The 27,323-nt window shown below is 43.8% G+C and overlaps 1 protein-coding gene across 1 annotated transcript in view; it reads left to right on the top strand.

Annotated features, from left to right (window-relative positions):
- syt7a (synaptotagmin VIIa) overlaps positions 1-27,323 on the top strand; it is a gene marked incomplete at both ends in the record, with an annotated part of 65,515 nt that overhangs the window by 33,588 nt on the left and 4,604 nt on the right. Inside the window, 5 exons of the mRNA XM_084554908.1 lie at positions 4,678-4,757; positions 6,112-6,246; positions 9,649-9,816; positions 15,925-16,068; positions 25,496-25,598. Coding sequence (XP_084411034.1) covers positions 4,678-4,757; positions 6,112-6,246; positions 9,649-9,816; positions 15,925-16,068; positions 25,496-25,598 — 630 coding nt within the window. The remainder of the gene's footprint in view (positions 1-4,677; positions 4,758-6,111; positions 6,247-9,648; positions 9,817-15,924; positions 16,069-25,495; positions 25,599-27,323) is intronic.

The raw sequence follows: 27,323 nt of genomic DNA on the forward strand, positions 1-27,323 counted from the left end.
TACCGTATTCCCTATAAAAGATACAAGAATAAGTCTTCACTGGAATCATGTTTTATAATGCAAAATCGTATGTCATTAAAAGTAAATGTAATTTCCAGCTTTATGCAACTTAAAAATACACAATAAAACTCTAACCCAACAAGTACAATAATCAACATACAAAAATGGTAACTGATGGTTTTCACACTGATATAGACTGTGCTATCACTGTCAAGCTGGTTGACTTGTCTTAATACGGAGGTTATTTTCAGTGACAAACCGATTTACTGAACATTTGTGAAGACTAATGTGCATCGCACTTCTAAAACTGAACAGCAAAGCTGATGTGTTTAGGAACTAGCCTGTCAAACCTTCAGTCAGCCAGCAGTAGTAGGTTCATTCCAATAATATGAAATGTCAAAATAAGGGTTGATAAATACACTTAATTTCAGGTTTTTGACAGCCGTGTGTACTTACTGCATCCTTCACGATGTCACCCCCCCAAATGCTCAAGATCTGCAGTAGACTTCAGTGATGGCGCTCATAAAATGCTCTGCTGTGGTTTGATTGCTAAAACGTGTTAGTGGATTCATTTTTTTTCCTCTCTAAGTGGAGGCTTGTCGCATTTTGGGTATGTCTCGTAATTGGTTGATCATATGAGTTGGAGCTATTATGAAGTAATGGCTCAGAGCCAGACGCCACTAAATGCTGTGATCGTTATAAACCCTCTGTTGTGTAACAAAAAGCAGAGGGTGGGAGGATAGAGGGCGGATTGCACGCTCCTCCACTGGTTTTCTTTAACCATCATTTGTGGTATTGAGTCGATTTTCTTCATTGTTTCGTGCCTCATGTCTGTAGAGCTGGCGAGCTTTGTTTTATTCAACACTAGTGTCTTGAAGATAGTGTGTTTGTTATCCGTTCTTGTGAATGAGCTGGAGGAATGGTGTGGAGAGATAGTTTTGAAGCTGTGTCTGTCTTTGTGTATATGTGTGCTGCACATGGAAAGGTTGTGTGTCCACTGGAGTGTTCGAGTCCTTACTTGTTTTCACATCCAATCCTCACGGGACGATCTGTCACTCATTGTTTCACTCCGTTCGCCATTTGCACCTGTCCCTCCCTCTCATCCCTTTGTCTCACATGCTGTTCTTCGCCGTCTTTGTTTTTCTCGCCTTCCGTTTGCCTTTTTTTTTAAATTTGATTTCTATGTTCTATCACCCCTCTTCCTGCACTGGTCTCTCACTCGTCCTCTGTGTCTTCCCACCGTCTTGAAAATTTTACGAAAGCATTGAATGATACATGAGTTTCCTTTGATAGCTAGTCCTCACTTCGCATAAATATGAACAGTTGTGCCTCTTCGGAAATTGTCATGCAAGAACACATTAAGAGTCTATCTCCTGGGCATGCAGATGTTTTGTCGCTTCGGTGGTGCGACCGTACGCATCCAGAATGGTGTAAGAAATGATGAAAGGTGGTTTTGTGTATCCAGCCAGCATGTATGGCAGTTATAACAGCTGCCAAACACATTAAGCTCCTATAAAAGATGACAAGTGCTCGTTCTAATGTTGGCTGAGAACATGCTGACATGTTGTGATGTGTTCGGTATAGAGCATGGAAGCAAGTCTCGTGTGTCACTTCATAAAGAGACTGTTTATCAGGAAGTCAGTGTGTATATTAGAAACACACCCTGTGTACGTAGCTGTTTAACTAGTCATCCTGTCGGATCTATGTTTATTCATTTGTTGACCTTTCCAGTTCAGGTTATTGCTGATTATACAATAGATGAGCGGCTTTGTTTCCTTGTGTGTAATGGATATCATCAGTGGTGCTGTTGGGGGCTTTATCATTTTTTCTCAGCAGTGCTATTGTCAACTCTGGCTTTGTACCAGGTTTGAACAGTATCCAAAGCCACAATATCCAAGGTGGGGACTGTTGTCGACATCAGTTTTCCTGTCGGGTTCTGAAGCTCAGGAAACACGGGCTCTCGGACAGTTTGCATTTCCATATGCTCCTGCTGTTTGTGAGGACTGCATCGATCTTGTAGATCTGAGTCAGTGCAATGACAGTCGGCAACTGATACATAACCTCTCTGACTACCTCTCTGGCTTATTCTACATATTTATATCTCTGGGCTGGTGTTTGCACAGACAGGTTGGAATATGAGTAATTGTACAGTATATACCAGGCATATGCTTCACAGATTTAAATAACACAGGTTAGACACACACAGTTGGTCGACTGCCAACAGGAGGAACAGGAGTCTTCTGGATAATACTTAAACTTCAGAAACTCGTTGGTGCTGGTGCTTTAAAGACCCAACCCAAATGAATGAACCAAGTCTGCCAAAAGGTTTTGGAGACCTAAACAATAGACAAAAGACAATAGCAGCTTAACGCAGTCAAGATACACTGGTGAGCCACAACATTAAAACCACTAACAGGAGAAGTAAATAACACTGACCATCTTGTGACAATTCAATGTTCTGCTGGGAAACATTTGTTACTTAGACATGTACCACCCACCTAGACCAGACCAGACAATGACACTCCTTGATGGCAGCCATCCCCAGCAGGATGCTGCCTGACACAGACTCACAAACAAAAAAGGGTTTAGGAACAACTCAGAAAACATGAAAAACCGCACAAGGTGTTGACCTGGCCTCCAAATTCACTAGATCCCAAACTGATCAAGTATCTGTGGAACAAGCCTGATCCACAGAGGCCCCTCTCCTCAACCCATAGGACCCAAAGGCCCCCACTAACAACATTCAGAATCAGAATCAGCTTTAATGGCCAAGTATGTGCACATACAAGGAATTTGACTCCGGTAACTTTACTCTCTTGTACATAAACGCACAAACTCAAATAAGTGAAAGAAAATTAAAGTAAAAAATAAAATTAAATAAAATAAATCTCAATCTATACACATAAAATATAGAATAAAAAAAAAAAGTTCAGTTACCAGACACCACAGGACACCCTCTGTCAGAACTGTTTTGGAGGCACAAGGGAGACCTACACAATATGAGGTCATAATGTTATGCCTGATCGGTGTATGACTAGTTTTGGGTTACATTTTTAGGGGTAACAACACAATCACCTGGTAAGTTTTACTAAAACCACCTTTGCCTTTTCCAAAACTTAGACGGACTTAGTGTGAAAGAGAATTCCTACGTGAGGCTTTTATCAATGGCCTTCACCATCGAATCGTTCGAGGGTTTTAGAAGCCTTCTTTTTGCAGGTTTTCTCTTGATTTCTTCCATTATTGACAGTTTGGCTTCGCCTTGTTGAAGAGCTCTCTGTCTGCATCTCAGACTTGTTCACATAGTTTTGATATTGTGCCCACTGTTTCCCTTGATTGTAGAAAGGCGGGGTCAAGAGTGGGGACAGGTATTCAGAATAAATATCAGAAGGACAATATCGGGCAGCAAGAATTAGATTGAAGCATTTGTACAAGCAGCTTGCAAGCCTACCTACAAACACAGTACAAATACAGTATTCCTATCAATGTGGTATATGTGAAACTGACTGTTCTTAGAAATAACCCCAACTCCCAATCAGAAATCATGACTACAGTAGCTACATAACATACATAATCCGTTGTTAGGAGGAGTCAGAGAGAGATTTTTTTTTCCTACTAAATTCTGTTTTTACATAATCAACCTTAAACTCAACCCTAACTCAAAACTTCATGCAAGAAAATACCCAGAACCTGACACAATGACACTGGGCTCAGGGACAGGGTAGATCTCTAGTGGGGTCTGGTGAAATATTTCACGGCCTCTGACTAGAGCAATGTGCAACCAGGGGTGTTGCCAAGTCAGTACAAAGAGCAAATGGCTGCAATGCATGCCGCACAGCTCAGGTTTTCAATTTCATTTAAAACAGCCTGGCAGTGTGCAAGCTTTTTGTTCTTTCGTTCATTATATGATCTTTTTTTTTTTTTTTTTTTTTTGGCCTTCTCCTACCCAGTCTGGAGATCCACGCTCAGCTCCTAGCGAACAAGCCTACCACAGGAAACCGCCCTTCAGCCAGCCGAAGAGCCGAGCCAAGCCGAGCCATGCTAGCAACTCAAAGTGTTTTCCTCCCACTGATTTTCTGGGATGGAGAATCCTCGCTTATCCTCGCTGTGTATCCGAGCATCACTTTCAGTGTTGCATTGGTGGTATTTGGGGAGTACGGCGGCTTTGGGCTGATCCCCTCCCTGTTCCACTTGTGGCAAAGTGTCAATAGAGATTACCTGCAGTGTGACACATGTGAAACACCTTTACCTGTAATGAGCTTTTCCAGAAGAATGCGCACAGCAGACCTTACTTTTGGAAGCCTTTAAATTGCCATTATTTCCGCAGTAGCCGCAGGTCATGCTCTAGCTATTTGAAATCAGGCTTTCGCTGGACTTTCTAGAGGCTTCTTTCCAGTACCCAGCGGATTACCTTTAAGAGGCAATTGCCATGTAAATTTCAGGGTGGTGCGAATGATAATCATAGTCAGAAATGGCTCTTCACAGCAGATTTGATTTGACTTTGGTTAGTGTGATCAGGAGACCATGAGGTAAAGGACTGATGGCACAGTGTTTCTGAGATAATGGGGGAGGCATTTGCTCTTCAAATTAGTACAGCAAAAACAACTTCAAAGGACAAATCTAAGCTAACCTTTTGTTTCTCTGCTTGCTCTGTCATCTCCTCCCTCCGCTTGGCTCAAGGGGAAGAGGAATAAGCCAGGAGTGGAGACAGCAGACACTCCAGACTCTGCACGTGGGCGAGGGGAGAAGAAAGCCATCAAGTAAGTGCCTGGTAACTGGTTGGGGTAGAAAAATCTGGTGATAATGAACTCCGTTCGGTTCAGCTTTGAGTCCCTCATTGTGCACTAGACAAACAAGGCAGAAAATGAGCCCTGTTGTTTTATCTTGAAGAGCCCAATCTCCACAAGAGCATGTTCAGGGACGCAATAAATGAAAGGTTAGTGATTTAATCAGTTTAGATTAAATCTGCATTACCGTACCTACAAAGCTTTCAGCTGGACGAGTCCACTCCTGCTTTTATCTTACGGGTTGTGAGACAGTTTCTTCTTTAAGTGCCGTGCCTCTGCATCGCTTTAGACGGTGACTCGTTGAAATGGTTTGAATGTTTGGGAAGATTTTGTTCTAACATTTCTTACAGGGCTCAAACCTAGATTAAGGCATTTTCCGTTCTTAATAATGCAGGGCCGTAGGTCAGTAGCAGAAAATGTCAGATTTATAATGCTAAGTATACTTCTTTATTCCACAAAATACCTCTATTAACCCGCTCACCACTACTTTCCTTCTATAGCCTGATTTTGCCTCAGCTACTTTTCCGTTTGTGTGTTTAATTTTCTGTACGGACTGCTGCTGGGCTACCCTATGTGAATGTATTCTGACTTGGGTTCTTCGATGTCTAAATTTTCGCATTTTCTTTCTCACCGGCTCCAGCAGCATTGGTGTGCTCTGTTGGTCATTTCATCCTGAGACTCCTACTCTTTGTGCATTGCCTTTCTCTCCCGCTCTGTCCCTGTGCTACAGCTATGACCACCGCCGTGTGACATGTATGACATCAGTGACTCTGCTCACCTTTTCCTCCTCTACTTTGACTGTGTGTGGTTTATCTCTCTGCCTTGTGTCTCATGCGTTCACGCTTTCTCGCTGCTCACGCCGAGGATGGGGGCCCCGACTTCTTAATGTTTACTCCAATGTCTTTCATCAGTGGTGCTATGCTCGATGAACAGAATGTAACATGCTGTATGTATTCATAAGATTATGATTCTTTTCTTGCTGTCTATCTCCTTTTTCTGTCTCTCTGTATCTTTGCTACAGTACATTGCTTTATGAAAAGCTTTTGTGAATGCCTTTTTCCCCCAGGCTGCTACTTTTATTCATTTATTTTTTTTTCCTAAATTGAACCACTATGGTGACTTATCTACTCCAGGTAGAAAAGTAGACATTAATATGGGCGTGTGGTGGTTCAAACTCCCATTTGATGCAGCTGTAAGAACAACCCGCTTCCTCAAACCCAGCCTGGCATCTTCTCCAAAAGGAGGCGCGCCTGGTTGCGAGTGGTTGGTTGGTGCCAAGGCTGTCCATAGTTGTGTTGCTCTGACCTGTCTCTCTCTTTGGCCACAGTGATCTAGACAGAGACTTTTGGAATAACAATGACAGCAGCACAGTGCAGCAGAGGTGGAGCTCCTATCCGCCCAAGGAGTTCGTACTAAACATTTCTCCCTATGCCCCATATGGAGATCCTCGCCTCACGCTCAAGTGAGTCTTGGTCCAAGGCTGGTAAGAGACTTCCCCTTGAGCAGGGCTGTAACGAGGCAGGGGCAGTGCCACTCTCCCCTTTTCCTTTTAATTCCCTCTCTCCCCTCTTAACTTTCCTTCCCTTCCCTTTTCCTTTCCTTTTCCTTCCCTTTCCTTTCCTTCCCTTTCCTTTCCTTTCCTTCTCTTTCCTTCCCTTTCCTTTCCTTTCCTTCTTTTTAGTTTCCTTTCCTTTCCTTTCCTGTCCTTTCCTATGTCTCCTCTCCCTTCCCAGCCTTCCTCCTTTTTTTAAAAGCTGTGTAGTCACCCCCACTAGCTCATAAAATTGAACCATTGCATGCTATAATGCCCTACAGCTTATTAAATCCACCTAGCCTCATAATCTCAATAATGCTTCAACTCCTTAGATTTTTTTTGTGTCATAAGGAACATGAGGCATATTTAGCTAAAGGCCTTTTTTAAAAAGCCTATTCCATAAATGTCACAGCATTGCAGTAAACACAAACTTCACATTTATGGACCTGTTTTGGTTGTATAATGTAATTTCCATCATCAATAGTGATAACGGCAACAATAACAACCCATCTGATGTTAGCACACTGGAGGGCACGGATGATTACTAATGATTACTCATAATCTGCTTGGGAAATGTGAGCGTTGGAAATGCCATACATGCACATCCTGGCATCCCGCGACAGCCATTTAACTATCGCTGCAGCGGCGGAGCGGCATCACAGCCCTGTGATCCCCCCCGGTCCAATTTCTGCTGCTTCTCCTCACATCTTGTCACCTTCAAATGAACACAGAGGCGCACGTTCAGATGCCCCCCCACTCCCTACAGCCCTGCCGCTCCACACTAACACCTGACCTCTAACCTCTCACCTCTTTCCCATGGAGTGTAACCATGGAGACGGACAACCCTCGTAGTTTTCCTCTCCCGACGAGATGTGCGTACTTTAACCCACCTTCTCTGTGATCTGTGTATCTCCCTCTCCTCTGCTTGTGTGAACAGAAATTTGCCGGTGGTCGTTGTTGTTGTTGTTGTTGTTGTTGTGGAGGGTTGACCGTTACACCAGGTTGCAGTGTGGTGCCACTTGTTGTTTTACATCCATCTGTGCCTCTAATCCCCATCAGTGTAATAACTAATGTGTACTGCACTAACATGAAAATGTCATTTTGGAAAACAAGGTAACAGTGTTTTTCCTTGCTGCAATGAAAGTTTTGCTGCAATTATTATTTTTTTTTCACTCACTAGGCACTTGAATCCAATAAAGCACTAGCAAGGTCATGCCTATCTCCCTTTGGACACTGAGAGGGCTCTAAGCTTAGACATCCTGCTACCAGGCATCTGTCAGATAAACTGTCTAATAACTGGTCATCTTTACTAGACCTGTAGCCGTTGAGGATTCGGTGTTAAATTGCCTGGAGAAAAGAGGCAGCAGTGTGCTTATGAACGCGGTGGATATATGGATTACTGTCTGAAAACTCTAACATGATGGCTGCTGATCTTAGAATATCGGCTTTAAACCCACTGTTTGTATCTTGGGAAGTCGTCATTTATCATCAGGTCCTTTCGGCGTATTCAAAAATAAATATGTAAAAAGCTGAACTTTTCACTGCAGTGATGGTAAAATAATTTGTATTTATCAGTCAAAGCCCTGACATTCAACTAAAACAAGAATACATTATGAAGACGTTCTTTAGAAGGAGAGAGAAGGGACGACCTCCTGACTCCAACCAATAACATGTCGCTAAAGCTAACAGACAGCTGGGGAAATCATTTCCTGTTTGAGATTCTCTTGAGATCAGCAGCTTTCAGTCTCTGTAATGACAGCGGGCCTCATTTATCAGACAGGTTACCATCAGCGATCACGCCCCATTTTTTAAAGATTTATCGGATTGCAGGTTCAATCCTATCAACGATACAACACCGCATTTGTCAGCAGCAGCAGCAGTCAACAGTCATCGCAGTCTCGGAAAATAGCAGTGAATTGACGCAGGTCGTTTTTCAAAATTACGCAGTCAAGTTTGAGAAATTATATTTACTGTATATTATACTCTATATTTTATTTGTCTGATGGCTTCGATGAAAAACTGCCGGGCATTATGTGGCCGCGTTTCTTTTGCAAATCACTTCCACTCTTCAGTGAAGTGCAGTTAGATCAATGTCTGAATGATGTGCACTTCTGTGAATACACCTGATGATTTATAGCCGCATTTATTTGCTGCGCTCCTACTTTTAATAAAGAGTAAAGATGTTCACCTTGTGCTTGGCTCGATAAATGAGGCTCATGTCTCCTGTGTTGACCGTTGCACCGGCAGTGTCATCCATGCTACTCTTGTGATTGATGACTTATCCACATGCCCTGCCGGGTCAATTGGTCAGAGTTAAATGTGAAAGGTGACCTTCGTAGGGACGGGATGCTAGTTTAGCACCCTTCATAGTCCCGTGCGCACACACCAGACAACGGCGTCTTCGGTGCCTCTTATTTTGTGTCTCCAGGAGCAGGAGCACCATGCATATTAATGAAGTGTAGTCATGTCACCAGAGGGCACTAATGTTCTTTATTTTTGATCATCACTGCTTTCAGTGTCAACATGACATTTTAAATTCAGACCAGTTTTTAGAGGAAGTCTGAGCCGAAAACGGCTCTTAACATAAATCTCGATTCATTCCTGCACCTTGTGCCCGTGTTAGAGGCCAGTACGATAGATATACAGCAGATATTATGTAAAGTGCAGATTAGAGATCTAAAAATAAAGCGTAATATCTCACAGGAACAGATGCCCTTTTTTAAAAGCAGAATATCACTCTGAATGACTTCACAAATAACTTGATTATTTGTTTATGAGGCGCTCGAGCACAAGCAGTCCTCCCATTGCTCTAAGCTGCTACAATGAATTGCCTTGTATAGTAGCACATCTCAAGCTCCAGATGCCTAAATGAAAGAGAAAATAAGAACTAAATGACCGGTGTCCGCACACTGTTGCCTCTAGTGAATGCTGGCAGTTGTAGTATTGGTCCTCCAGGCCCAAAGGAGTGACTTGTTGCTGGTTTTCCACCCTCCACAGGCTCCCTGTAAATTCTCCTCCTCCTTCTCCTCCTCCCTGCTCTCCTCTTCCCCGTCCCTCCCTCTCTCTGCACTGGATTCCAGACCCTCTACCTGCCTCTCAGTTGGCCTGGAGAACTAGGCCTGCCCCTTCACACTTTACTGATCTGTCTCACCTCCTTAGCCAAGTGGTTGCTCAGTCTATTTTCCTGTGTGTGTGTGTGTGTGTTCGTGTATGTTTGTGTGTGTCTTTCTCACACTCTTTGGTCTTTTTCTCCTCTGCCTGTCATTACTCTCCTCTATCCTATACCGTCTGTCTGCTGTGGGATCTCCGCACCCTGTCTCTTTCTCTTAGTGGGGCAGTGTCAGGGGGTCAGAAGGGGGCAGCAACTGGGCATGGGGATGCTGGGGGGGGTCCTTATCGCAGTGACAGCGTGAAGAGCATGGTGACAGAGGGAGTCAAGGCCGGGAGGTGGCAGACCGTCCAGGGCCACATGCAGTCCGGAGGACTGAAGCCGAACAAGTGAGTTCAGAACCGGGCTGAAAAATAACGCTGCACCGTGCAACACGTTTCTACTATGCAAATGTTAGTCTCCTTAAGTTTCTACCTTCAGAATAGTTGAGTCAGGTCAGCTTCAGTAGAGAGGAACGCACTATAGAGGGGACAAGGTGAGTGTTTGGGCACAGATCAAGGCGCGAGCGCTAGGGTAACGTGAATTCTCATCAAGAGGAGATCGCTGCTCGAGCTGTATCACACTGACTCAAATCTGCAGCTGACACAGGCAGCCCCGCCGCACAGTAGACAGTAGCTTCTGGTAGGAATCTGCAGGAGAATAATGATTTACTTTGTGAGAAACTGCACCCCCTGCAAAGCAATTTCAAACATGCAACACATAAACTGTCTCATTTTCACACATTAACTGAAATAGCGCGTTGCATGCTGCCGGCGCCACCTTTTTAAAAATGAAACGTGAACTGCGTGTTGTCTTCACTGACTGCCCGTATCCCACCAACCATGACGTATGACATGTCTCAGGATCTATATTCAGCGTCTTGCAAATGAGGCAGTTACATTTTTGGTTCTTCCTGATTTTTGCACCTTCCTTTGGCACTTTGTGTCTGCGATTTCTTCCTCCACAACACATTTACGCTCATCACTACCTCACTCCTCATTCCCTCCTTCTCTCCTCTTCTCATCTTTCTTTTTGCCCCTGTCTATAATTGGATTCTATTTTCAGGCTGCTATAAGTGTCTGTGTCTCTTGTGTTTGTGTCTCGCACCCCATTTTCTGTCTCTCCTCCATCGTCACCCTCTGCTCTTATCGCTCCCATCACTCTCTCCATCTTTCTGTCGCCATGTAAAGCCACTCCACTTGTTCTCCCTTTTTTTCAGTTTTGCCCACAAACTGTTTCAGCTCCATAAAACCTACCATTGTCCTTTTTTACCTCTGTTAAATATGATGGATATCACACCAAAAGCCTTATGCAAAATTGTGTTGGGTGAAGTAATGCAAAGCAGAGTAAACTGCACCTAAATGATGTGAATAGCTCTCTCATGACCTAATTCCGGTAGTCTGGGTTACACAGCGATCTGAGAGAGAGGAGGATATATTTAGTGAGTAGAGGAAAATATGAAAAAGACGATGAGAGGTACTGTAGAGTCTTCAAAACACGTATGTGTAAGAAAGTGATGACACATAAATAACACCATGGGATCTGTCACACACTACCATGTTGTTGTGACATTTAAAGAAAGGCGACAAGCCAATTAAGCAGCATTTATAAAGGGGAGGAGTGGAAAATGAGACGCTGACAGAGGGAGGGAGTCCTACTGTAGAACTTGGTTGGCTGCTGGGATGTCTCTAGAGGGGCAGCACGTATTTAAAAGACGAAAAAGACTTAGAGAGAAAAGGAGGAGAGACTATCAGAGATGGAAATAGTTGACTGACGAGTGGAGGAAATGGGGATCTCTCATCAGACCAAAAAGCCCTCATCAGGGAGGCCCGGCAGCTGCAAAGCCACGACTCACACGCCTCGACGCGGTCACGTGGCGCCGAGCCGCTCCACGCCCGTGCGGACAGTACACATCCGACCACTGCCACTGCGAAACACACCCTCATGCAAACAGCACGCTCAAACCGCGCAGACACGCAAGGTACAAACACATCTGACGCACAAGGCTAGACCACAGTCTGCGCACTGCTGGCCGACGCAGCCTCATGAGCAGTACACGGCACACAGCGATCATCACTCAGGCTGCACCTACTACTGCTATTTCTGCTACTGCTGTTACTGCTGCTGCCTCACGGTCCTCTCTTTCTCTCTCCTCCTCCTCCTGTCTCCACCTCCCAACACTCCTCCCTCTGCCTCTTTCTCCCCTTTGTCTTCAAACACCATCGACCCTCCTCCCTCCTCCATCCCTCGATCATCAACTTCCTGTTTGGGTGAACTTTCCTGTGTCTATCCTGACGTCAACCTGACTTCTTCTTCTGCTGCGTCTCCCTACTGCCCTGTGCCACCTTGTCTCCTCTCTGATGATTCTTTATCTTTCTACTTCATTTCATCTCTTGACCCCACTGCCTCTAACCAACACTCTTCCTCTTGCCACGGCTCCTCTTCTACATCTACTTCCTCCTCCTCCTCTACCTCTGACTCCTTTGTCCCCCCTCATAATCCTGTTCTCTGCCGGCCGTGGCCTTCTTCACGCTCTCTTTCCTCCCTGCTCCTCTGCCCTCCTAGCTTTGGGGATCCAGTCTTATCCTATGCTTCCACTTTGGAGCACATCCCCTCTGGGCCGGCCCGGCCTCGGACGCTGCTGCGCCAGCAGAGTCTTCAGCAGCCTCTCATCCACCCGCCAGGCCCTGGTCTCTGCCATCCCCCCACCACATCCCAGAGCTTGGGACAATTACACACTGCACCTGGACAGCCTGGGGGAGGCGGGGGTGCTGGGAGAGGAGAGGGAGGTGGCAGCGGTGGTGAGGGTGGGGGTGCAGGTACACGAGGTGGCCCTCGGGGTGCACGGGGCAGCCCAGCAGCAGCAGGTGCCTCCCGCTATAGGGGAGGTGGAGCGGGAGGGCGTTCACGTGCAAATCCTGGCAGCTGGGATTACATGATGGACCAGATCCGAAATCGCGGCCTTGATGTCAAGTCCTTCCTGTGAGTCTCTTTAACTATTCATTCATGCCTTAATAGAGTATTTAATTTGAAGTGTCGCCTACGTAGGCCTCTGTCTGTCCTACAACATAAGCCTTGTTAAGATGTTAGTTTATTTAGCTGTTTAAGGTTTTTGTCTTAAAGTTTAGTGTCTAAGAATGAAATAGTAATAAGTAATAACTAATCTACTTTTACTTTTATCTTTGTGAAATACTGTTCTGTGTCTTTCCCTCCAGGTGTTTCCTTTCAGTTTGCATCTGATATCCAGGGAAGGATATTACTTCTGTCTGTCAAAATATAAACACACACAGAACACACACACACATGTATGTGTGTGTGTTCTGTGTGTTTGAGGCTGAGTTTAGTTATTGCATCTAGTAAACCCTACTACTGACAAGGGGATATTTTATATACAGTTACAAAGATAATTCAGTTCACATTATAGCTCATGAGGCTAATGTAGGATGATGAAGCTTAATGGAGATGATGAAGCAAGAAAATAAGGCTTATATTATGAAAAATCTATTAAAATGTTAATAAGGGTAGAATATGAATGTAAATAAGCTGTTGTCTTTCAGCGCTAAGCCCCGTGGTCGTGTACAAGATGCATCAGTTTCTTTCCTATCCCAGCTGAGCGTTTACTGAATGGAGACATCGTGAGCAGTGATAGTTTTAAACATTTTTTCATACGTGCTGTCCCACTGATGGGTTTTAACGCACTGCAAAGCTTTACGTGAACAATCTGCCATGAAACATTCTCTCTGATCTCAGAATTAACGTCTGCGTGTAAGAAAAATGACAAAGAGGGGCGACATATTGTGGGCTATTTCTGTCCCGTTCATTGGAGAAAAAAAACAACAAATTGTTCAATGCTTACGCTGTATGCTCCGCTAAACACCAACATCTGCTTGGATGGCATTCAGCCTGTCTGCTGCAATTGTCTTTACAGGACAGAAGCTAGCACCACTAGCTCATAATATTCATGAGATGGTGTCACGAGAAGTCACAATATATTTTATATTTACACCGTCTCACCCAATTACATGATACTGTTTCTGAGCGACCCTTTGAAATGACTGTTAAATATCCTCTTTAGAAAACGCACCAGGAAGCCTATTTCGTATTTCATGAGTATTTGCAACTAAAATGGCACCTCTTTATTTGGTATCTCTGTAACTTTTATACTAATAGAAAGCGTGATCGTTGCGCTGCCAGGCTGCCGACATGCATGAGAACATGTGTACGTCACGGGGCCTATCTGTCGCTGTGCATCAGTGTAAGAACAAGGGTTAATCAGCTGAGTGTAGATTTGTGTTAACCCTGAAGCATTGATCTTATGTCACCAGCGCCATTACTTCCACGACATATTGTTGCTTCATACCCAGAAGATCAAGGAGCTCAGGGGAGGGAGACAGGTCATGATGAAGGGATGAGCAAGGACATTGTCAAAGTACAACATGCATTTAATGTGCACTCAATCACTTTTATTGTAGCTTTTCACAATTGGTTTTTCTTCTTTTTTTTTTTATGCACGTTAAAGCTTCTCTGGGCTCTTGAGTGTGACACAGCTGAGCTTACACCGCCGGCTACCCGAGCATTAGTGCCGTAGCACATGCGAGCGCCAAGGTCATTGAGAATATCGCCCATAATAGTCAGCTGCACCACTCATCACGCAAATGTGAAATTGAGGTCATTGTTGTTGTATTTAATTTTTTCCGCAACAGCCACACCTCGTATGATTGATGACAGGGCGGTTCAGTAATAGACATGACCCATTGTTTGAGCCAGTTAATTTCAGTCTTGGCCAGATTCCCTATCTGGGTGAATCATTGCTCAACGAATGTGTTGATGTCATTGACACAGATATCTAGCTTTTGGAGACGTTTGACCAAATGGATCTCTGGGGAGATTAGTTTTCATGCTGTTTGGTTTTAAATCAATAATTTATCCTTAGGTCATTAATGTCTCCTCCCTCCCCTCTTGCAGCTGCTTCTCTAATGTTCAGTCCATTGAGTGAAGTGCTCTCACTATATTCTTTAGTGTAAATGCTCGTACTTAAAAGGTGATGGGAGAAGATCGATCCAATAACCATTATGCTTACAGTATCAATACAAGCGCCGTGGACTAGTGATTATCAGCCAGGGCCACATTTATGCAAGGGGGTACTTCTGCAGTAAATTTGTGGAAAGATCACGAAATACCTCAATTAATAAAAAAATATATTCATTTTCTGTCAGCTGTAACACCAAAACGGCATATGATGAAATAAATAATAAAGTTAAAGTTGTTAAAAGTATATTACAGCAATCAAAAAATGTATAAATAGTAAAAAGAGAATATGGATAACATCACTTGGATAAAATAGATTTGTGACAGGTGGTGTCGGCGACTGTTAATCTTGAGTTGACTTGAGTTATCAGACATAAAAGTTTGGGAACCGCTGGTGTATAACAGGGAGATTATTAAACAAGCTTGATGGCGCCGCAAGAAAAGCCTTCGACACGGTGTGTGAGAAAGATGAAATTGGGAAGTTTGGGGAGATATCTCGCCACAGCTTGGCGGCGCCGTATTTTCCTTAGCAGAGATATTGTAACGCAGTCGGGGGCTTAAGCTATAGAACCGTGGGTGTGGGTGACAAGGAGGCGAGGAGGCGGCAGCGGTGAGGAGGAGGCTGAGAATTAAGTGTAGGGGGGGGGGGGATAGAGATGAGGGAGGAAAGGGGGGGGGATTTGGAGAGCAACTGTAGCAGGAGATGAAATGAGAAGAGTGCAACGCCGAGAGAGTGAGAGAGCATTGACCCAGAAAACGGTGACACACAGCGTGCACCTCAAGATACTGTGTCGCTCAAATAGAAACAATTAGTCCAGATCTCCGTAATGAGGCTTAATTAAATCTTAACTCTGGAGAAAGACGCCCAGCATGTTGAATGGGAAAGGTGAGTCTGGAGGGAGAGCAGAAGGCAGGTTAAATAACTAGACAAAGTGTGTGTGTGCCAGTGTTTGTGCACAGGGACCTATAGATATGTGGATACTGATGTGCAGGCTGCTGAATATCACATTCATTAGCGACCATGAACTAATCACCTACAGTTCCCTGAATCATTTGTTGTAGGTACGATCTGAATACAGCCTCTACCTGTTGGCAGCACTACTTCATTAAAATCATTATATCATTATCAATTTGGCCTTTCGCATTGAGGTATCTTCTTAATATCCTTCCCTGGACAGAGCGCTGACTGCTGTGGTGTTATTATAACCGTTTTCTCTGTTACTGACTCCTCTGTTTACTCTCATATGGTCTCTTATTGTTCCGCCGCCTCTCTCGGCTGTCTCTCTCTCACCTAAAATGACCTCTCCTTCTCCTCTCTCTCCCTGCACCACGCCTTCTTTGTGTTCAATTTCTCTATCCTTCGCATCTCTTCTCGCCTCCCTTTCTATCTCTGCTTCTATCTATTGTATTTTATTTTGTGGGGGAGCCAGAGAAGGGAAGCTGGTGGTCCTGGCTTTGACCATTGGCGTGGCAGAGCAAGATGACTTTGCCAATATCCCTGACCTGCAGGAAACAGCGCAGGCAGCGCCGCCGGCCAATCAGGAGCCCCCTCCTGAGAAGAGGTACCAGATAATGTGTGAGAGTGCGCGTGTGTGTGTGTGTGAGAGAAAGAGAGAGAGAGAGAGAGAATGGGGTGTAAATGAAAGGATGTGAAGGACATGATATTGAGGAAGAAAAAAAAAAAGAGATGATTTCCGAATCTAGGTAGAGGAGAGTAGTTTAGTTTGGCAGCGTTTTCGGTGAGTCACTGCACTTAAGTGTATTGTGCCATAGACCTAAAATAGCACCAGAGCTCATTGCTCTGTTATAAAAATAAAAATGAGGGGTGAACATAAAAACTAAATGAAAGAAAGAAAAAAATCCTGAAATGCTGAGATAAGTATAGAGATAAAACAATCTGGGTGTTAGCTGGAAAGCAGTAATGAGCTCATAAATCACAGCAGATTCTCACTGGAACTCCAGCCCGTTTTTCTGCTTTTAGTGCTAACATTCAGGCCAATCAAATAAAGCTGTGTTTCCCCATGCCCGTGGTCTTTTATTTTCCCTGACCATGATAACTATCTCCCATATCGCAGTGGCATTTTCCTCCACCATTTTCATCTCGATTTGTTTGTCTTTTCACTCCTGCCTATCAGAGACCTCCCATTGGTAATTGTCGTATTTCCTTTGTATATCCATGCTTTTATTATCCAAGTCCTTTTCTGCTCCTGTGTTCCTTCTTCCTTCCTGCTCATTAGCTTCCTTCAATCACCCTCTGCTGCTCTGAGAGTCTCGTCTCTGTAGCTCCACCGAGGGCCCAGAGAGCCTCCTCATTATTCCACAACATGTTAGTCACTTACATAAACATGCTGCTAAAAATAACCCTTTTCCTTGCCAGCCAACGTACACGCGAGAAGCCAAAATATTTCGCTCACATCGCCCTACCTCCTGAAATAATTGGGTTTGCAGTCTGTTTAGTCATTTGGACCGATCTTTGTGAAGCAGTTTGCGGCTAACAAATGAGTGCAACGCGCGCGCGCGGCTCGTAAAACGGACGGCTCCAGCCATTTTCGGGGCCACGGATGGTAGTTTGGATTATTTGCTCCGGCGTGTAGCGCCAGAGAGTCAGAGTGAAATCCTGTTTTTGGTCCAGCCCGTGGCAGACGCGACACACTCAATTTCCCCTGCAGTCCAATTAGGCGGTTTTAACCTCACTTTGATTCTGTGACAAATGGGAGACAATTTGGAGATACATAATATGACACACACCTTAAAACAAAATGGCCTAGGAGGGTGAGCAAATTCTGATGTACTCGTCACGCCAATTATTCCTCATTCACAAGTGTTTCATCAATTTGACACATGATTTAAAACTAGGGCTCTTGTTGCAATGCAGATGGTAACTGTTTTCTTATCTGGACTGCACAGCTGCAGTATGAAGCTGCACATGATTCGCCGTACCACTGGAGACTTCAGCGGGTTCCCTTGTGTCTTTACCTAATTGTCGTCCTCCCTATCAAAAGAAGTTGTTATCTTACTTTTTGTTTTGCCTCGTGTTAGTCTCCTGCCCCGAGCATTCTGGGGCATTTTCCTAGAGTCAACAAAGCACTTGGTGGAGACGCAAAGAGGCACTTCTTTGAGAAAGAATGTCGCCTTTGTGAACACCAAAACTATCTATCATTGTTCAGGATTAGTGTGAAACCCACAGAGCCACGGGAGAGCAATTTTCTGTGTAATTTACATTACATAGCCTTTCCAGCTTTTTGTGTTCACCTAGAAACCTCCTCAAATGGGTTGTGAAATCCACTAACAGACTAAACAGCGCGCAGGAACCGCGGGTAGGTCGGTCCTACACGTGACCAGCAATGATCCACCTCGATTAATGACTGTGATTGACTGCATTGTGGTGTTTCCTGGATTAACCCGAGGTTCGTTTAATTTCTTTCGCTCAAAACAGAATAACTTGCAGCTTACAGTTTGTGAACTGAAGAGTAAAGATATAACTCTAATGAAAGCTTTGGACCCTCTTGCGAACTCCTGTCGCCTACCCTTCCCCTGAGATGTTAACTAATTCCACTTGAGCCACTTATTGTTGTGTTTGTTTCATGCAAAATTACGAATTCGAATGCTTAATGAATCATTTAGCGACGCTTTAATTGGCTGCTAAATTTAGACGCTTGAGTAAACGTTGACAGTCTATTAGAAATGCAAGGTATAAGCTTGCAGGGAGTATATCATTCCCCGTGGTGTTAGTGCTGACTTCACAGATGTCTAACCATGATTTAATCAATCACACTCCCAACATATTGCTCATCCTGGACGGGGCTCTCGAGCCGGAAACAAAGCCGCGCGTTTATTCGTTTTTCTTCCCCCACGCCCTGTTCCTCGCCATATCATCGCAGCCTGTGCATTCAGACATGTGTTTGTACCCATCGCTCATTTCCACCTGCATCGCAGATGTTACACTCCATGATTTTATTCAGCTAAGTCGATTGCCTGAATGACATGTCACTGGCAAACTATTTCAACCAAACATAAAGCCTCTGAAGTTAATGTGAATAGTTTATGTGACTCACAAATCGTGACACCATCAATGCTAACATCAAAGTGAATTCTCTCCGCTCCTGAATAGCAAAGAGCTGCAGTGTGCACAACTGACATGCAATGCCCTAAATTACTCAAACAGCCAGTGGTTGAGAAGAATGAAGTACATTTACTCAAATACTGCACTTAAATACAACTTTTAGCTGCTTATTTATAATACTCTGAACATAGATACTAATGCATATCACACAATGCAAGGTCAAACCTGTGTTTTCTACTATTTAAGGCATGACGTCCAGTAGCCATCTGTTAGAGGTCATTTGTCACGTCGCTGACATCTATTTGTTGTTCACGTCAAACAGGTAGTTTGAGCAAATATTATAGAAAAGTTTAAAAGCTTAAGACAAATTTTGCTGCAGGGATTTTTTCTTAATCCTCTCAACAAACCGTCGGCTTCATTTCTTAGCACCTTGGCGTGACCTTACCCCAAACGTTTGTGAACCACTCCTAACCTAACCTTGGTGTTTACAAAAGCCTTAGCCAGCTATAGTAGTAAAAAGCTGCTCACGCATCAGGATCGGCAATCTGATTATATCATGTTTAATAATTTACTGCTGACAGAGGCCGTTACTGTTCAGCACGTGTACTTTTACTTTGATGCTTTAAGTCAATTTGAGGTCAAATGTATGACCTGTACCTCTTATTAAGTATTTGTTGTATGCGCTGCGTTTTGATAAATAAAGGATGTGAGTGCTTTCTCCACCTCTGGAAACGCCAGCACTCCTGACCCTACGCTGCAATTAGCCAAAGACTCTTTGTAATGTTAAAAATGTATGTAAAGCACTTAAGGCAATCAGCAGAGAGGCTTTTCATTAACCCTTCAGCGGTGCATTAACGCTCCATTGTTGCTTGGCTGTAGTTGAAGGCAGTCCAAATAAACGCTCTGGCCATGAGAAGGTGTTATCGCCCGTGATATTCATTATGCTCCTTCACTGACCTTGTGTGTGCGATTGCTGGATGAGAGCGTCCTGCGTGGCCGTTTGTTTATGAAGTGAGGCAGACTGACAGAGTTGCTTGTAGTGACAGAAATGTTCTAGCCATTTCTAGCCAAGAGAGAGAAATAGAGGGAGGGAAGGTTTTTACGCTGAAATTGCAGAGGGTTACGAAAACTGTGTGCTGCTTTGATTCTGGGGCGGCACATGCTGAGATGTTTACATCCCAGTCATCCATAGGTTGTGGTCCTTGGAAGGCTTAATTAGGATGTTACAGAGGCTTGTGAACGCCTCATTGGTCTTCACTCGTAGAATTCAGTTGCGATTCAGTGAACATATACTGTAGGTTTTCTTCTCCAGGGCGGCTGTAAAGAGAAGCCACAATGCCCAAGAGCTTCGAATCTAGATCTTTCTCTGAGCAGCGAGCGAACAGTCCAATGAGGACGGAGGTTCTGGACTGAGGAGGCGGGATATATCCATGTGCCACATTAACATTCAATCCACTTGCCTGTGGTCCTTCAATTATTCATCCATGCATGTTACATCATTTTGTGTAAGCCAGCGGAGTTGTTTCTTGTTTCAGACCACATCTCACAGATATTAATAGATAGAGATGTATATTGCCCTGCCTCAAAGACACTCAGTGAGATTCTCAGAGTGTGTGTTAATTGCCAAGCGGGCTATATAACATCGCTCCATAATTTATGAGCTTATTACGTTGCTTAACTTCGACATGAAAGACTAAGGCAAACACAGTGGATGGTGGTTATGCCCCTTCGCTGAAATCAATATAAATGTGTGTATATTTAACGTCATGACTGCGGCTTTGTCCTATAACTGCATTAGTCGAGAAGGAGGAGTTAAATCATTCTGTGCTGGATGATGTGTTTAGGCAAATGTAATGTAAGGTCATCGTGAGGTTGCTTACATTGTATTTTCTGCATACTTGTTCTAAGTGTCCCCTTGAATATGAGATGTTTCATCTCGAGGGGTTTATAATAAAAAACGCTCGGGCCTTTGCACTGTTCAACATTTCAGGCCAGACAAAAATGCTGTTATTATTCTTTCAGATGATATAATCTGTGTGTGTGTGTTTGTACATAAACATGTAAATTGATTATGCTATGCTCTGCTAGTCTGACACTGTGCTCCTCCTGTGACAAGGGCTTTGCAGGCCCGACTAATCATCAGAGTCTTCAGGGGCTCTGGTTGAGACTGTCCCCGAGGCTTTGGCTCCCTGCGGCCACTGTGCTCATCACCACATCACAGGGGGAATGTTGAGATGCGTCCAGTTACATGCAAAGAGAGAGGGAAAGTAGATTGCGTTATGGCAGAAAAAATGTAGTTACAAAGAAAGGAGGAGGAGGAGGAGGAGGAGGAGGAGGAGGAGGAGGAGTGTGTTCATACGTACATCCATCCATCTAACCACAGCTCAGGGGAGGAAGAGAGAAAATTCTTAGTACAAATCCATCTTCCTTCCATGAGAGCAGTAAGAGGGAGTACTTATTGTACTCTGCACATCCATGCATTATGCGTGGCTGAAGGCAGCACTCTAGCCAGCAGGTACATGCTGGTACACATGCTCATCTCATGCATCCAGATAGATGGATGGCGGTTGGGGAGACGGGCTATTAGGAGTTTTAACCTGGGACTCCTGCGTCCTGCCTCGGAACAGGTGGCACATACGCAGCAGCCTCCACCTCGGAGGCAGCCTCTGAAATTAATCAGGATTCAAAACATTTAGTCGACTCGTGTTTGGAGTTTTAATGCACCTTCCAAATGTTTTAATGATTTCGTGTTGCTGATATTCCCCCGAATGATAGGTTTGTTGTTTGACTGAGCTCTGAGACATGAATGCTAAATTGCAGAGGGTATTGGGAGGCCATAAAGGGAAGCGGGACTATTATTGATAGCATAGGCACTGAGCTCATGTCTGATTTCGAAAGCAATCATGTTTGCCATTTTTTGTGGTATGTTCAGTTTACTGAACGCAGTGAACAGAAAGCAGAAAGGAGTTGCATCTTATTATAACTACTTATAAAGATCAGCATTTGGCGTCGACTGAATCACGTTGGTTCTGGTTTTCTGTTTCCATTCTGGGGTTCAGTGAAAGAGGCAGATACACAGACGGCAGTGTTTAGCACCTCCCATGTCGCTTATTCCTGAAATGGAATTTCACTAAACGATGCTATTTTAGACACATTTCTTGTTCCAACAGGCAGGAAGTAATTAGCTGACGGTGAAAGCGTCCATATTTATATGTCGCAGCAGAATTTTGGGTTGCAGCCTGAGAAGCGAAGCAGCAGGGGCGACTGTCTGACTCTAGTGTGAATGTACATGTGTTTCATGTGGATGATCAGTTATGTAAGTGACGCCGTGCTGCACTGCTGTGGCTTTGGCTGTGTATGATCCTGGGAAGCGTGCTGCACCCCTAAAGAACGACAGATCTTGTGGGCTGTTATGAAATTGAGCGCTGACATTGAAATACATCACTTCATGGACTCAGGCGAACGTGTTTGTTTGAGTGTGACATGTTTTGAGGAGGGGTGGGGAGTATGAATGTCTGGAAAAAAAAAAAAAAAAAAAAAAGAGGGGCTGGGTTGGGCTTTCTTTTTCGCGTCTCTCTCCAGCCTAGAAGTGGAGTGTCTTTCCCCCCCTTCCCCCTCTCTACGAGCTGCTGGCCCTCGGTCAGGTAACAAAACAGGATAGTATCACAGGACGGTGAAACCCAAAGTGGCCCCGCCTGCCTCCATATGTGTGTTCATGTGAATGTGTGTGTCTGCGAGGCTCTCACCCGTACCTGTCATATATCCTATACCTTCTCTGTTCTCAGTGTGTTTGCTTGTTTGTTGCACCCCTCCAAAACACACCCTTCCCTCGCGCCCACTCCCTACAGCTTCTCGTCACAAACACCCCAAACCCCCATATGTATGGTCTGTGTTTCTAGAGTCGTTGCTATGCCAACAGCCCACTTTCTGTGTCTTAGCAGTGGGAGAATCTGATCTGAGTCCACTCTGCCTCCCACTGGATACTGTAGACAACTGCAGGCTTTACAGAGTCTTATCAACCACATCAACCCCCGAGGGGTCCGACGGAAAATGCATTGGCACCAAAACGTAGCAGTTGTAGTTAGACCATCTGCCACAATTAATATTGCTTTTTTTTTTTTTAAATAAACTGAAACCAATCTTTATTTTCCAATTCATGACATAGTGTAAGATCCGGAGGAAGTGACTTACTCTCTGCAACAAATCTGCAGCTCCAGCTGCTTTGTTTAAACAGCCTGGAGGCAGGAAGCAGAGGACCACCTCAGGTGCTGTAGAGCAAGGCTGGTAGAAAGGCCATTCCCCTGGCACCACTAGCTCTTACCTGAGAATGCACTGAAGCCCTGAATGAAGCATGAAGGAGAATGAATAATTGAAGATGTTCACTCCCCCATCGATAGTTGAGAGGTGGAGGAGGAGGGAGGTGCCTTGCTTTACTTCAAACCCAGAATCTGTCAGCGCTTTAGAGCTGATCCTTATATCTTAAGTTTAGTGTGTTACCCAGCCTTTTCCTCTCCTCTCAAACTCGTTGCCTGCAGTTAAAGAGAAAAAAGAAAAATGAACAGGCCCCTGAAAATGCAATTACCTCCCTTGGCAACTAATACGACTAACACCAATTGATGAATATGAATATTCCCTTCCATTCTTGAAATGGTTAACATCCCTCCTTCCCCCCGTCTCGCTCTGGTTCCTTTGCTGGTTGAAGTGATTGTCTGTTTGCCCGTCTTGTTTGCTTGCTTCTTTCTGTCTGTCTATTTGTCAGTATATTTTCCCCTGGTTTTGTCCTTGTCTTCTGCAAAAATGTACACATTATTGCATTCAACATCTATTCTCATCCAAATTCGCAGTTTAGTGCGCCCAAAAAAAAAAAAAAAGGACGACCCCAGAAACATACATTCTCTCAGTGAAAAGCTCGACAGAGAATGCTGGCCAGACAGACAGACTTTTCTATGGGCTCCTTGTTTATGGCCTGTCTAAGGCATTGCCTTCACTCTCTGAGTGACAACTACTTGCATATATTATATATGCACATGTAGCCAATGCCAGTTCGTGCTTTGGCCCCTGTGTCCCCAGTCCCCACTTTTAGAGTGTTGCTAAATGGTTGGAAAATCAGGTTAGTTTTAAAACAAACTTTTGTCATTTGTACTCATTTCTTAAATCCCAACAACGCCCTCTTTTGTAACACTCTAAATGTGCCTCTCCTATGTTCTTACTACTCGTCCCCTTTTTTTGTGCTGTTATTTTTTGTACGGTATATCTACCTTTTTTCCCTTTCATACTATATCATCTATCGATTATTTTAAAACTCTTCTCGTAAAGAACGGTGGTTCTTGCTCTCTTTTTCCTGATGTACAATTGTATTTATTGTCTTTTTCTTTTCTTCTTTGTGCTCTTTTTCTCCTCTTCGCATGTTTTCTCCTTTGTCTCCTGTTAGAGATATTGTATGTGCGTAGCTCTTTCTTTTTTGTCTCTTATTCTTTGATACTTATCAGACTGACCAAACTAAGCCTCTCTTGTGTTTCCAGGCTTTCCTTCCTTCATTCCCTATCTTTTCTTGCAGCTCTGTTTCTCTCTCTAATGTGCTGGTGTTTGTAACAATCTCACTCTCTCTGTTTGGTTTTGGTTTTTGTACTGTTCATGCTATTAATACTTGCTATCTCTTCTAATACAGATAAATAATTTTCAGCTTGCTTTTCTATTTCTTACATTCGTTTCTGAACCTACTATCTTATCTTCAGTCCTTATGATTTCTGTCCGGTGTGTGTGTTTGTGTTTGCAACTTCGGCATCCTCTCTGCGTCTGCTCATTTCTTTTCCCTTTCTTTCTGTGTGTGTGTGCGTCCTTGTTTTTCTTCTCTATTTACTGTTTGTTTATTGGCTAACGGTGTTTCAGTGTTCAGCCTCTCCATGTGCCTTGACCAGTCATCTATGGAGTGCTGTGTGTCCAATGTGTCACCTTACATTGGCAAGGACTTTCGCATTTGACTCTTTCTTGTTCTATCTCTGCTCATGCTTTCTTTAATCTCATGATTTCAATTCTTATTCGTTTAATTTCTTTGGTCTGGTTTCCTTTTATTTCCACGTTGTGACTCTTGTTTTCATGATGTATGAACATAGAGGTTTTTTCTCCCAGAGTGTTTATCCCGAATGTTTTCAACAATCCTCGTGTGAAGGAACTAAATCTATTAACATCTGTATCTAAGAACCAGCTGTGCCATGGGAGACCTCTGCTCTCTCATTTATTTCTCTTTTTTTAAATAAAATAAATCATTTGTGTTGTTGGTGCAACTGAGAGACATTCAAACACACAAATACTTTACCAAACTGTTCAACGTCTGTGTTGTTAAACGTCTGGTCCTCTACATGTTGCTGTACATGTCTGTCTGTTGTTTCTATCGTACCGTCTTGTTGCTATATATATGTCATTATACATGTGTGTCTTGTTTATGTCTTCAGAGGGAATAAAGGTTGATCATAAACTCTATAGGGATAATTAATTTTAGTGGTTCTGTTCTGTTTTGTGTTTTGTTGTTTTTTTTTGGTGGAGGTAACTTTCTTGTTAAAACTGTGGACGACTGCCACACTGGACTCACATATAGTCACCCCAGACTCCAATTTTCCTCAAACACACCTCGCTGCATCAATTGTCCTCAGTTCTGGCGCCCGCCATTGATCTGTGGAATCTCTGGCAGATTTTATTTGGCTTCGCTCACGTTAGTTGTCGGAAAAAAAGCCCAATCTACTCTGAAGTGACATCTATGCAAGTAAAAGTAAAGTAAACTTGGACCGAACTGGTCGTTTCAGATAGGCAGTCTTCAAGCGTTAAAACAGGTGGAGGCTGGACTCCCCGTGTGCTCAGACGTTCTCTCTTTCTGTAGATAAGTTAGCTTGAGCACTTGTCCTCAGCGTTTTTCCTCTGTCAACCTGAGTTTTTGCTTACAGGGGCAACAAGCCAGCTAACAGCCCCAAGGGCCAACCTCCTGATGCTGACGGACACTCCTCCGTAACTGACCTGGCCAACTCGCTCACTGGAGACATGGTGATGGTAAGATGCCCCTGTCCCGCCTCACGTCAGTCACATAGTCACGTATAAGTATTCATCTGCCCTGTCCACATACTTATGTGCTAACCTAGTCTGGTTTTCACTGCTTAGATCCTTTGCTCTCACAAAGAAAAGATAAATCAGGAGTTTTTTTTCCATGAAAACCCCCAAAAACAACATTATGATGGTAGCTTTTCTCTCAATAATACCACTTCCCTATCTGTGGCTTGCACTGGTTTCTACTGAAGATGTGAATCACCAATCAGAACATCTAGGAAGTAGGAGGGGGGACAGCTCGGCAGTGATTATAGCCTGTCTCAAACCAGAGCTGATGAATATGTAAAATTATTATGATTAATAATAATTATGGCACCAGTGCAAAGCTATGTGGGATTGAGTCAAAATAATCTACTGTGCCCATCGTCATCTTATTGAGGAATATGTCAACCACTTCAACAATGTGGCTCATCCGTGCATTTTTAAATAGTTTATGGAAAACCCGTTCATCCTTTCCATATGTTAGCTTCATTCAGGAGCTGTCACCAGAAATCCTATTCATATGTTAAAGCTGGGTCACGGTGCTCCCGATTGTTGTTTTTCAATGCTGGCGCCAGTCTAGAAAGAATCTGCCGAAGCTCCGCCAAGGACCTAAGGCCACAATGGCCCAATCTGCAGAGATAAATACTTATTTATTTTGGGTGACTTCACTTTGTGGAAAGTTACCGACAAGGACATCTGAAGAACTAAGAATGTGTGTATATAAGAATGCACCGCAGAGAGAGACACTTTCAGAATTGAGGTGGCAACACCTGTGTCGAGTTTTGTGTCATTTTAATTCTCCTCAGCGAAGGTTTCTGCTTAAAACTTCTTTAGCCTCCTGAAAATCTCCCCGCACGAGTAAAACCTGCAACTTCCATCACGCTTAGTGAGATCAATTCAGTGATAGTTTTAGGCTTTTAGTGCAACTCCTGTGATTTAGTATTGGCTTCCACAATTTTCAGGGACCCGTAAGACACAGTTTTAAAAATGACTGGAAGCAGCAGAGGCCAAGATGTTCTGGTTTGTACTCCCTAGAGTGCGACAGCCTCCAGAAACACTGCATCCATCATGCACACAAAATCATTGTCTTCAGTTTATTAAACAGACTTTGTGTTTTTTAAAGTTGTACTCCGCAAGCCCAGCCACCCTTAGATAATTACGAGAACATCTTCAGGACTAATGATGAGTTCACACATGTGGGGATTTTGACTCTAGTTTGGTGAGGAAGAAACACTTCTTAACCAGAACGCCAATATAATTAATAAAGATGTCAGTGAAGAGTGGAATAATCTTATCAGTGTCCATTATTTTTAGAATTAAGTGTTCCGCGATCTTGCATAATATTTGATTACGGTTAGCGGCTCCAATTTGCAAAACAGACGGATGTTTTGAGCTAAGCCACCCACATGCTTTTGTCCATGAACTTAGAGGAAATCCTGTAGGTATAGTAGGACGTGTGTTGCACAGTCATCCTCAATGCAAACAGCAGGTTGATGTTAAGCTGCACATGAGAAGAAGGATTGAATACAACCAAACGCACAGGTTGTTCCTGCAGTGGCACTCACAATGGGACAAGCTGCGCAAGGTGACTCACACTGTTGGATAAATTGTACTTGGAATATTTCACACGCTTGCTCTGACTGATATTTCTAAAAGCCATATTGACAAATTCTGAGTGAGTCTTTGTCG

This window comes from Chelon labrosus (assembly GCF_963514085.1).
Source record: "Chelon labrosus genome assembly, chromosome: 11".
Lineage (NCBI taxonomy): Eukaryota > Metazoa > Chordata > Actinopteri > Mugiliformes > Mugilidae > Chelon > Chelon labrosus.